Here is a 13,664-nt window from a genome sequence, read left to right as displayed (position 1 = left end):
TTACAAAATATATGCCAGGGTATTCTGGTTATTCAGAGTTCATATGAAAATGATACAAAGTTCTAAACTGCATCCATGGATGACAACCCCACATTAAAAGTGCCTTCTCTGGGTACCAAGTATATTTTACTGGAACAAATGATAAATTTTAATAGAGCTTAATTTACTTATGGTGACCAAATGAGCTTAACATTGGTGGATGTAATTCATATCACCCTACAATACTTGATATAAGATTGATGATTCATCGACATTAATTACTAGGAAATTCATTAAAGGAAACTGGTTAGCTGTAAAAACAGAAATTACTAAACAGGAGGCCCAAGATCACTTACCTGGCTCATATCTGCCACATTTCCAAATGCAAGAGCAGTTGGCAAAGATACTTTGTTCAGTAGGATGCTTTCTGTAGAAATTTACTTAGATGGGATTCACTGAATATGTTAATGAAAACAGCTCTTTGATGGTTTCTCTATTTTATCTATCTTCTTTCTCTCAGCATTGGTCAAAATTCAGTGGTTTTTTGTTTGTTGATAAGTTGTTTAAATGTTTTTTCTACTAAGTATAGATAAAAATATCTGATGGTAGATCGGCACCATTAATTCAAATCTGAAAGCCTTTCATGCTGACCGCTCTAAAGGACTAAGTGGTCAGAGCATCTGTGGGAGGTCGTTGGATTGAACCAACCCACAAACGCTTGAGTCATAACAAAGACTTCTTAAAAAAATGGTATCAGCAGCTGCCTTGCTTGGCTTTCAGTATCAAGAGGTTAGTGTTAAGACTGGTTGACTTGGTGTTAGGATAATGTGACCGAGTGGGACATCAAGCTACATGTCTGCGGCATGATGCCCCTGTGCTAGACATCCCTATCAACTGCCACACTTCATGCATAGTTCTGATAAGACTGAAAATTGTTAAAGCTATGTTAGAAATCCAAATCTCACGCGCACACACACACACACATCCTTTCATGCCAATACACTTTTTGTCAAAGTAAGTCACATTAGCTTTACAGGTTTATAATGGTGGCCACCTTCTTCAACAGATGCACAGAATGCAGTGTCCCCACTGGATACTGTCGGACTGAATATTGAAGTTAGTATTTGTGATGCCTGTGATTAAGTTGGTGAAAATGGGTCAAAAGATCAGTAAACTAGATACAGCATCTGGCCAATTGTGAAAGCTAACTCTGGATGATCAATCAGCAAATCATCAGTGGTCTTGGAACGGTACCAAACATTCAGGACTGGAGCATCCCATAAACAGTGCCAGGCTGTGACAGCTGGGACCACTGATGGAAATATCCCATAAACAGTGCCAGGCTGTGACAGAGCTGGGACCAGTGTTAGAGCATCCCATACACAGTGCCAGGTTGTGGTGCAGCTGGGGCCAGTGCTGGAGCATCCCATAAAAAGTGCCAGGCTGTGACGGAACTAGGACCAATGATGGAGCTGTCATGTGTTGGTCCACAATACTTTCAGGGGTTAGTAGAGGGTAGAAGCCATTTGGTCTTCAATGCTGGTGCCGGGAATACAAGAAGTCAGATCTTGCTGGGACTAGCAAGTTGGGCACTACCTCTTCCATGAATTCATGACTGGGAATATTGAGAAACAGAATGCCATACCCAGTACAGGGTATCCCAGGTGTTGGTTGGGGCTGCATCAGAAATGGTGCTGTCCATAACCAATTAATAACTGATGCCAAAGTCCGGTACAGGCCATCCCTGAACACTGTAAACCAGTACCAGTACGAGGTGGTATATCAATCACTTGTCCAAATGGGCTAGCAAATCAAGACTGTACTGGCCCTAGATACACTGCCAAGAAGATCTGTTCTAGTAGTGGAGGTGAGGGTGGGGCATTGTAACTTCCATGATGATGTGGCCTGTCTAATGTTCATCTTGGCGAGCTTTCCAACGTAATTTTCTCCGCTGATAAGAAACTGTTAACTGGCGCAACATTGGTAGCAATACTGATGGAGTCAGCATCTTTTCTAGTACATTTCCTTACTCCCTCATTGCCTGATTAATTTGTTTGGCCAAAAACAGTCAGCCATACATTTCTGCCCATTGTGTGCATATGTCAAAGGTATGACCTGAATTACATCCATACAACTGAGATAAGTAACACGGTTATCCTTTGCCAGCTTAAAATACTTGCACCTCATGCAAACTGTCCTACCCATTGTGTTCACATCTGCAGAACAACAGCATATATAGGTGAAACCACTCAAACTTTATGTGAACAGAGCATTAAATACAAACACAAATGTCAATAAAATATTACATGAACGACCTTATGAGATGTATTACCTGACAAGTACAACAGAATTCATATACCAGGTCAAACAGCGAGTCAATACTATAGACCTAAGGGCAGGTAGTTAAAATGGTGCTATATATCGTACAACAAAGTTATTCAAATAAAGTGTGAATTCTTTGTCCATGAGAGATTAGAGTGAGAAATAGACAAAAATATAGCTACTTCTGTGTGAGAAAACTCCTTAGCATACCTCAGATACAGGAAAAAACAGGTGGATTTGGTTTTGTTTTTATCTTTATAAAAGCACTATCTCATTAGCACAAGTAGTAGCTGAAGTATGAATGGGACTTGGCACCAAACACACTTATCCAAGGGGAGATCATTATTGTCTGTCTTCCTACAAGATGGGCAGATGACTTAAAATCTGTGTTGCTTAAAACAAGCTCTGGTGGGCTGGATTTGCTTGGTAGTGGATCTACTCCTATGTATTATGATTGGGTAATACCCCAAATTCTGGCCTGGTTGTTTTTGTAGGGTTTAATGCCATTTTTCAGCACAGGATAGGCTATACATGGTGACCAGTATAAACAGTGGAGGAAGAAACAAGGAAGACCCTGGAAAGAACCTCCGACCAACGAGAAGCTACTGGCAAGCTTTCTCACATACCCACATTGGCCGAACCTGAGACTAGAATCCACACAGACTGAGGTGAGATGGCTGTGATCTGTAATGGAGAGCACTTTAGACCACTTGGCCATTCGGGACCCCTCTGAACTTCTGGAATTTTTTTAGCATAGTTCTGAATATTAATTTTGCAAAATCCAGAATAGTATTTGGTCCAATTCTGTTGTGTTTTTTAAGGTGTACTTTCAAGGTTTTTCTATTTTTAGCAGTAGCCAAATACGATCGTAAAATTGGCATCCTTTGTGCATATTTTCAAACCCTTCATGCAAGAAAGCCTTCTGTCAGATTTGGTCAAGTTCTGTTGAAATTTTGAGAAAAAGTCTTTGAAAGTTTACATTTTTTTATATTTTTGTGACAGTGGCCATATTAGATGGCAGACTGGTATAATTTGTATAAACCTGAAAGCCCTTTATACCAGAATGCTTTCTGTCAAATTTAGTCAAATTCTATTTAGTTGTTGTTGTTGTTGTTGTTGTGGGGTTTAACGCCATTTTTCAGCACATGATTGGCTATACATGGCGGCCAGTATTAATGGTGGAGGAAGAAACTGGGAAAACCCTGGAAAAAACCACCGACCCATGAGAAGCTACCGGCAAGCTTTCTCACATACCCACACTGGCTGAATTCGAGACTCGAACAGGCGAAGACAGACGTGAGATGGCAGTGATCCGTAATGGAGAGCGCTTTAGACCACTCGGGGCCCCAAATTCTATTTAGTGAGTTTTGAGAAGCTGCACAGGTTTTTCTATTTTTGATAATGCTGGTCATATCTACTTGTAGATCAGCATTATTTGCAAAAATCTGGAAAAAAACTTTGTTAAGTTTGTTGAAACTGGTTTGGAAGTTTCTGAAAAACTGAAATAGCAATTGTGGACAGATGCATGCTGGACAAAGGACAATGTATGACATGATTTAAGCTCATATGGCCTCACAGCCTGGTGAACTAAACAAATTGCGAAGAAAATCACACACAAATTATTTAAAGGCTGTACTTTCAAATAAGCAACATTTTGGTTCTTTTTCATTATGAATATTAAGAACTAAAAGGGGCGTTTGATACAAAATTTAAAAGTTTATTGGATATGGCATCTATATATACACACCATATCTTCAATAAACTGTGGTCTATTGATGCGAAGCTGTTTAACAGTTTGGTAAACGTCCACTTCATGGTCAACTCTCATGCGCTCCAACTGCAGGCTGACTGCACAGTAAAGACCACTCTTACTTGCACCATTCCTGAAAAAAATGTGAAAAGCTCAATGCCAAGATATATAAGGGATAAATCCATATATTTTCCAGATCTCACACATGCATACTGTTAGACCATTCACTTCAAACTACCAAGCAATATAAAGTTACATTCAAATATTTAGATCAATAAAGGAATAAAATTATGCCTTGATGGACACTTGGCATGTCCAGATGGTAACAAAAACAAGAAAATGTGTTCAAGGAACACAAATGCTGCATTGTTGTGCTTCAAATCTGACCTAAAAGTAATACCTAACCAAGGTGTGATAAACAGATGGACAGAGAGACAAGGGCAAAACAATCAACTTACAACCAGGGATTGTCTTGTGCATACGAGATGGATTTCCTATCATGCACAATCAGGGCAGCATGAAAGATGCATGGAAAAGGAAATGAATAGTAAAGCACAAAGCATAAGAACCAACTAGCCCAGCAGAAAGCATAAGAACCAACTAGCCCAGCAGAAAGCATAAGAACCAACTAGCCCAGCACAAAGCATAAGAACCAACTAGCCCAGCACAAAGCATACGAACCAACTAGCCCAGCACAAAGCATAAGAACCAACTAGCCCAGCACAAAGTGTAAGAACCAACTTGCCCAGCACAAAACAAAAGAACCAACTAGACTTCAGGATGAATGTGTGTGTCAAATTTCATGCCAATCCTCCATATAGTTCAGGTGGAGTAGTTATAACAAACTTATGCAAATGGACAAACCCTGGTTGGACAAGCAACATGTGCATTCCATATGCTCTTCTGTTCCATGACCAGCAGAGTTAAAAATTGTCTCCAAATATTCAGTTCTCACAGTCACCAGGTGCAACATAATTCAACACTTTCTACTAATACAAAATATCCCCACAAAATATTTTAGTACAAAAGGGAAAAACCTTTGTTGATGACAAACTTAAGACATACTGCCATTTTAAGAAGATTATCAATTTTAATATCTTACAGTTGTATTTTGTAATAGAAGTGTTATAAGACACTCAAGAAACTGGCAAATACACCTCTCCCTTGAAAACTTGCGAACAACAGCAGACCTGCCAACCCTGACAAGTTCGTCTCAGTAAGGCAGTTGATTTTTTTTCCATAAGATTGACCAGTTTTCTGTAAGGTGTAACAAAATATCACAAACTGCTATTGTAAAACTGGAAAACATAATTAAAAGTTCAGTATTTGAACATGCAGTGACAATAAACATTACGTTCAACTGAAACGTCTGTAAAGTACGCGTAGACCTTATTTACTAGTACAGTTGCAAAAAATATAGTTCCAAACCCTATGCAGCTCAATGGCTTGTTGCAATCTCTCAACTTGACATAATTCTTGGGAATTCTTTTTCCATTTCACATGACGATGGCAATCATATTTCCCGCCACAAGACAAACTCAAATTGGCATGTGATGCCCAATAAATGTAACTGTGTCCCTTCCAGCTTTATTCCCAAGAATCTGAATATATTAAAACTGTTCAAGAGGCGCTTACTTCCCTTTAATCTTAAACATGCATCACTTGCTAGATGTCATTTTAAAAAAATTCTATAATCCATAGTTTGATCATGCAGACACTTCACATGAACAAATGGGTGCTGTTTAAAGCATCTGAGGTGCTGCTTTAAAGTTAGTTTGGTTCCCTGATTAATTTCACTAATTCTAATATGAAACCCTGATCCAATCAAACACAGATGAACCACTTATCTGGATTTTTTTTGGCAACGATCATTTTCTTGTAGTTTTTGCTTTTATGCCACAAGTCTGTATTTAAGGGTAATTTTCATAAGACTTATGGCTAAATCACAAGGGCTGGCTGGTCTGCAAAAACACAGACTACCATAAGCAAGCAAGTGAATTACTGAGGAACTTCAAAGAAATAAAGATAGGATTCCATCCCCGCTAGACATCAATAAAAACCAGAGGGTGGGGGGAAGAGGTAATGCAATGGGGCTGTTTAATGTCTGAATATTCATTTTATAATCAAGTTGAGAATAACTGTCAATAAAGAACTTTAAAAAAAAAAAATTAAATTTATGATACCCAATTTCTGAAAGATTGTTAACAAAATTGCTCAAGGAAGTTCCAACAATAATCCCATAACACTACTCCAGGAGGTTCCAACAATCATCCCGTAACATTACTCCAGGAGGTTCCAACAATCATTCTGTATAAGTGATGTTATGTATATTTAATTGTTTGTTTGTTAGTTTTAAAAAAATGATTTCATTACATGCTACTGCAATGTAACATTGTATGCTTGACCTGATTGACTTTTTTTAATTTTTTTAATTTCATTTTATGTAAAATAACTAATACATAGCAAAATTATTATCTAAGTGTATGGGCTTAACATCAAGATTTTAATTAATATAAGAAGTAAATGTGTTCATTTGGGTCAAAGTTTTGGACTTTCCTAAGTGAATTTTACAGGTTATGGTTTTGATTTTATAAACATCAGGATCATTCAAGAAGGTTATTTTCCATCAGGTAATGTAGTTTTTCGAAAATGTTGAATGTGACCTAAGGTTAACTAGAGAACTATATAATCTTGTAATTGTGAGGACTTGGTCAATCGTGCTCTAACATCTAGCACTTTCAAGTTGTATTATATGCTGTGATCAGTATTTTTATTATTTTGGGCTGGAATCTTTTTTTATTCAAATTACTGAATTCAAGTTATTATTTTCTCTAGAAATACAAACATGCTCTGATAAAATTCTTGGAAAGAGACATTCACTGGAATTTATACTGAATTCAAACCTGGAATTATTTTATTCTGATTCAAGAAAGGACTGTTAACACATCAGCACTCCATAAGCTATAACAGACACATCATCACCTTCAGTTTTGGATTTCTTTGGGACATTTACTGAATTTTATTCAGGACTTTAAATTACTAGGATTTGTGTCTGATCTAATTCTTGGATTATTTTGGGATTTAATCTGCAACACCGTAAGTTCTTTTTCTGATTTTCACTTTGTATTTTAGGGATTGTATTTTAGGGAAATAAAATTTAATTTTACAAAGCTTGTTGTCTTTCACTGTCTTCTGTTACTTATTTTAAGAGCATGGACTCATAACAGTGAAAATACTGAGTATTATATCACTTCTTATTGTTGTTGTTGATTCAAAACAAAACAATATTCATTTTGTTAAAAAAGGTAAAGACATTTATTTTGTGCAAAAACCTTGAATGTTGAAATGGTTTTATTGTTGTAATATTGAAGCTGGGATTTCATTGCAAATGTAGTGAAAATTCTTCTCATTCCCGATCAAATCTCTGAGTGCCAATTTAGAAATTATAAGTTTATTACAAACATTGGAATTTGCATCTCCTTAATGAACCATAAACTGTGAAATAAATCTTTTTATTCATGGAGTACTTATTTTGCTCACAGGCGTAGCTGTCGCAGCAGATTTGTTTTTCACTTTTGAATACAAGAAGGCATACCGCATTTATGATTATACTGAAAACAAATTAAAAGATAGAAGTAAAACATTAATTTCACTTCACAGAACTTATTTAATTGACAATTATTTCTTAAAGTTTTGCCACCATTGATCTATAGTGACATTTTCATTGATAAAATTTTTGTCAAATATTGTTATTTGGAATGCACTGAGAATGGTGTTTGGAAAGAAAATTGAAGAGAATGTAAGACTTATTAAAAGCTGAAAATTTCATGACGCTGTTTCAAATTTCCAGGTACTAACCACCATTTTTGATGATAAAATGAGCAATATTTCAAGGTTTCATTTACCAATTTTGATCTGGGCTTCAGGTGGCTGAGTGGTCTAAGGTGCTTGCCTTTAAAAATCACTGACATCTTACCTCTGTCTGAGTGGGTTTGAGTCTCAGCCTTGGGCGATGTGGGTGTGAGAATGCTTGCCAATAGCTAACTGTGGGTCAGTGGTTCTTCCCAGGGTTTTCCTGGGTTCTTCCTCTACCAAATATACTGGCCACCATGTATAGCCTATCATGTCCTGAAAAATGGTGTTACACCTGTAGCTACGACAACAACAACTAATTCTGATTGCAACTTTCTTTATTTCAACAGATTAGGACCAATATTGGGGGTATTTTATGCTTTAAAAAAATGGGATTCATGCCTGACCCTGCATTATAAATTGTTTTTTCAAGTTATCTGGGCATGAGTTAATGAGGGAGTGGTGTATATATATAATTGTGCTTTATCCTTCTCTGCAGGTATTTTTATTATTACACTGGTTCCCTGTTTTTGCCACTATGCAAACTTGATTTTTTTTCTCATGTTTTCCAGAGAATATTTCTGTTGTAGGATCACTTTTGTTGCAAGGCTGTATACCAAGGATAAGAAAGATAATCAATTCACTAACAAAAATGGTTGCAGCCTTTGAAGAACATAGGTTAACCTGTGCAACCATTTTCATTAGTGAATGGATTATCTTTCTTATAATCTCGACAGAAAACACACAGTATCCTCCTTTTAGTTCCTTCCTTAACCAGTTGTGGGTAATCAACCAGAGGTCTTGGAATTTTGGTTCCTTTTCCTATCTTTTTCTCAGCCTCTGGTTCTGTGTGCTGTGGACAAGGTACCGATTCTTTCCATATCTGGTTTGTACATCTTCAGTTTGTGTTGGAACATGAGAGCTTTCCTCTTTGCACAGAATGTAAAGAAATCGGTTTTGTTTCAACATTCATAAAACTTGCTGCTTGTTTACTCATTATTCCCACTATGAAAACGAAATCATATGGACAGTGTTCTTTTGCATACCAGGGCCCAGCAATGTGGAATGGATTGCCCGCTGAACTTAGACACAAAGACACAGTGATCCCATTCAAGAGTGCTCTCAAAACTCACTTATTTTGACTGCAAGAACAAACTTAAAGACCTAATAATGTTTCCTACCTTAAATATTCTCAGCATGTTTTTTTCTTCTATGTTTTCTAATTTCATGGTGTTTGTGTTTGTAATCATATCATTATATGTTTTGTTTTTTTATCTTATAGGTGTTGTCTAATGTTGTAAAGTGCTTGGAGCTTCTAAAGATTAGGTGCTATACAAAGTCCTCATTTATTATTATTATTATTATTGTTATGCTCTATACCATTCTGTTATGGCTGATCAAAAGATCAGTTTGTTATACCCCTCTAGGAGACAATTAAGTTAGAATCCCTGGATAGTTTCTGCAAAAACTGCAGCAGCTCCCAATCATACAGACTCTTCTACTCAAACACTAAATCTACCTTAGTATAGCTTGATTGAGATCATTGTCAAAATGGCCAACCAAGACCTAACTTGGCCAACAGTTATTTGTAATTTTCGTCCTTAATAAAAATGACTCAAAAATAAAACAGCATGCACTGGGTACAACAAACTGCAGGAACCAAAAATAATTTGCATGACCCTTCCCCCATTGGATTTGAGATGCTGCATGATGATCAATTTATTTTTGTGAGAAACTTTGCCTGGCAGCATCTTTGTAAGAGTCTTTAGGCATAGCTACATTGATTTCTTTCATTTTTCTAAATTTCTGATGAAATCCTGTGCATCAGTCATAAGTTCTGATACACTATCTCATTTTTATGGTTGGCGCTAATACAACATATCAACAAATCAGCATAGCTTACATTGGAATTTATGAACAGTTGAATTTAAAGTGCAATATTATCATTCTAAAATTGGCAGAATCATCAGTGTTTGCTTTGTCATCCTATGTAAAAATCCAAGAGACTGAACTCAACATTTTATTTTCTGTTTAGGCTTAAATGCTGATTTTTCTGTATGCAAGCAACATTCTTCAATGACCAGCAACTCTCCAGGAAGATCAGAGAAATAAAAGTTATTTTTTGGTACTACAACAGCTGACTGGCAAAAAGGGTACTGATACCTTTATGCCAGGATATTTTATATAAAAAAATATGGCTAATGTGTTTTGTTCGTGATAAAGTTGATTAAATATTTATTTTTTATTTTGAGAACAGCTGCAAATTTGATGGCAGATTAGCATCATTCGGCAAACTCTTTAAGCCCATCATGCCAGGATGTTTTCTGTCAAATTTGAACATATCCTGCTGAGTTTCAAAGAAGTCATTTAAACGTTTATCTGTTGCAGTAATGGCACCTTATTTAATAGCGGATCAGCATCATTTGTAAGAAACTGATAGCCATTCATGCCAGAATGCTTTATGTCAAGTATGGTCAAATTCTGTTATGTGGTTCTTGAGAAGAATTCATTTTAAGTTTTCTTTTCTATTTAGAGCAGCCATATTTAAATGCAGACAGGCATCATTTATATATAAAAATTGAAAGCACTTTATGCCAGGATGATCTGTTTCATATTTGGTTGCAACTGGTTATGTACATTTTAGACAAAGTCTAAAAAGCAAGTGTTGATGGACAACACAGGACATAAGCAAGACACGAGGCTAATTCATAAACTCACTTGATTTTATGACAAGGCAATCAAAAAGGTCAAGGTGGAGTTTGCAATTTATTTTTCAGAAGTATATTAACAAACATGATGTAGAAAAAGAGCATTTAATATGTAATATTTACATGCAGTGGACAGTCACTGGTCCTTTTCCATTCTGCTTTGTCCATTCCTGGACAGCATCTAGCAGTTTTATGAAGGATGTGGTGTTGTTTGGTACTGACTTGAAATCTGGCCACGAGTTAAACTGGAATTGTTTCACAGCTTTGTCCTCACCCTGTGAAAGACAATACAAAAGAAACATGGAAAACACTTTGTGCTCAGTGCTATTAAAACATGGAAGTAGATACCTCATGATAGTATCTAAAAACTGACCTAAACACTGACATAACAAGGTTTGATAGGTAGAGAGGTGAAAGAACAAATGTAATAATGTATGTCCTATCACTTACATGGTGAAACAATAAATGGGGATACAAATTCACCTTTTTCTAACTTCTTCTAACAAAACCACATCCAAGTGCAAAACCACATCCAAAACCATATCAAATGGCAAAATCAAATCTAAACCCACATCAAAGTGCAAAACCACATCCAAAACCACATCAAATGGCAAAACCACATCTAAAACCACATCCAACTGCAAAACCACTTAAAAGTGAAAAACCAAATCCAAGTGCAACACCACATCCAAAACCGTATCAAATGGCAAAACCACATCTAAAACCACATCCAAGTGCAAAACCACATCCAAAACCACATCAAAGTGCAAAACCACATCCAAGTGAAATACCACATCCAAGTGAAAACCACATTCAAGTGCAAAACCACATCAAAGTGCAAATCCACATCAGAGTGAAAAACCACATAGTGCAAAACCACATCCAAAACCACATCAAAGTGCAAAACCACATCATGCTCAAAACCACACAAAAGTGCAAAACTACATCAAAGTGCCAAACCATATCCAAGTGTAAAACCACATCCAAGCGCAAACCACAGCCAATGCAAAACCACATAAATGTGCAAAACCACATCCAAGTGCAAAACCACATCAAAACAACATCCAAGTGCAAAACCACATCAAAACCACAGCCAAGTGCAAAACCACATCACAACCACATCCACGTGCAAGTTAGCTGAAACTGGTCTGGTATTTTTGAGAAGTTGAAAGTAAGCAATTTTGTTAAAATATGATGCAAACATATGCCACACAAAGAATAACTCACACTGGCCATAACATCATAACATAATTTCTCTCTGCCTTATGGCCACATGAACTGATATAAAGAAAGAAGAACTGAGGGTAAATCAAAGTGCTGAAAATAATGATGGTTGGAAAATTACGTTAACATGGAACATTAATTAAACAAAACAAAAAGCATGAGAATAAAATGGTAAACATTTTTATTATCATATGTACCAACATCTTAAATACCCAAGTAATCTGAAATAAATATTTTAAGGCTTACTTCTCTTTCTCTTTTAACAGAGACATGATTTAAACAATTCATACAATATTTTTAAAAAATACTTCAGCATTACCTTTCATGAGCATTTTCTATCAAAAAGATGAATTGTCTGAAGTACTGAACCGAAGCTGTCAAACTATAAAGAGTAACCACAGAGCCAAAACATTCCTCTAAGGATCAAAATTTGATTGTTCTTTAATACAGCTTTAACAGATTGGCAATGTAAGTTTTGGAGAGGGATTTCTCAGATTCCTCCAAAGCCAAAAAACATATTACAAAGAATGGCTGGACTGCCTATGCTGTACGTTGTATATTTTATTCTGCATTGCTAAAGGCTAGGTTTAAATTTCTTTTAACCCACTTGAAAAAGTGTCCTTTAGCAAGTTATATTTCAATACAGCTTTGCATCAGTATCTGCAACTGCTGAACACATTAACCTGCACTGGACTGGCATGTAAAGACACATGAGTGATGAACACTGAAAAGGCTGACCCACTTTTAAACTACCATTATAATGAACAAATCAAAACTGTCCAACTTTTGGTCCAATCATGTCCTCATAAGTCAATTAATTAAAGCCGTACCAATTAATCAGCCATACTCATAATCGGGCCAATTATTGGAACAATTGGTATAATCAGTATCGGCAGAAATAATCGGTGCCAATGTAAACAAATTTCCAAAATATAAATTTAATCATAACATTCATTTTGACATGGCTTGAATTTTAAATCAGAATTAAATAATGGAAATTAAGGAATAAACATTTGATTTGGGGGTTAATTGAAAGACAGTATATTCTTAAAAGTAAATACTTTTTAACACGCTTGCTGTAAACTACCGCTGATTGTCTGCTCACAACAAATTATCAATACCATGCATGCACTCATCCCAATCACAGCAGCCAACCAGCCAATGAGGCCTCGTGTGGCTGTTCTGTTGAACTTCCAGCATACACATTACAGGGATGGTCCTGGCTTTTAAAAAGTTGTTGCCCAAAAAAATCACTAATCTCAATATCTTGTCGCCAATTTTCAAAAAATGTTGCCAGAATAAGTAGTGAATATTTTAACAAGACTATTAATGTAATAGGCCATGAAAATTGAAAAAGATGGGATAGTTATTACTTAATTGACAACAAGCAATACAGCCATAATATTACAAAATAAATCATTACATGACTATTTTGCACTACTTCCATGGTCTTTGCATTGTGCATCACCGTAAGTGCATAGGTCTAACTGTTGTCACCTGAAATAAATGCATTATCAAATGTAAAATATCTACTTTCCTACAGTCTCTCTTTTTTAATAGAAACATCAGGTCTTAAGCAAATCTATATTACATATCTTATTTTCCAAATAATAGTTTTGTAAGAAACTTTATTTAGATAATGACATTTTAATACTAAAACCCTATGATCGTACTTTGCAATGTAAGATAAGTGACATATAATGCGACCGTCGATTTCACGCATTCGGGAATTAAATTAAATGCCCCTCCCCCTTTTTTTATGGCTAGCTTCACAAAGTAATCTCTGTCAACCAGGAGTTCAGAAATTTATTTTTGCCATGCTTTACATG

At 36.1% G+C, this 13,664-nt stretch overlaps 1 protein-coding gene across 1 annotated transcript in view; it reads right to left on the bottom strand.

Annotated features, from left to right (window-relative positions):
• LOC149806599 (receptor-type tyrosine-protein phosphatase epsilon-like) overlaps nucleotides 1-13,664 on the bottom strand; it is a 124,069-nt gene that overhangs the window by 9,566 nt on the left and 100,839 nt on the right. The window contains exons 22-23 of the mRNA XM_089955358.1: nucleotides 10,735-10,886; nucleotides 4,049-4,184 (exon numbers count right to left, since the gene is read on the bottom strand). Of these exons, the coding sequence (XP_089811484.1) occupies nucleotides 4,049-4,184; nucleotides 10,735-10,886 (288 nt within the window). The remainder of the gene's footprint in view (nucleotides 1-4,048; nucleotides 4,185-10,734; nucleotides 10,887-13,664) is intronic.

The sequence above is a fragment of the Sinohyriopsis cumingii genome, chromosome 1, assembly GCF_028554795.1.
Source record: "Sinohyriopsis cumingii isolate HCF-2022 chromosome 1, ASM2855479v2, whole genome shotgun sequence".
Taxonomy (NCBI): domain Eukaryota; kingdom Metazoa; phylum Mollusca; class Bivalvia; order Unionida; family Unionidae; genus Sinohyriopsis; species Sinohyriopsis cumingii.
The sequence above is the reverse complement of the archived record's forward strand: the minus strand, read 5'-3'. Positions and strand labels throughout refer to the sequence as shown.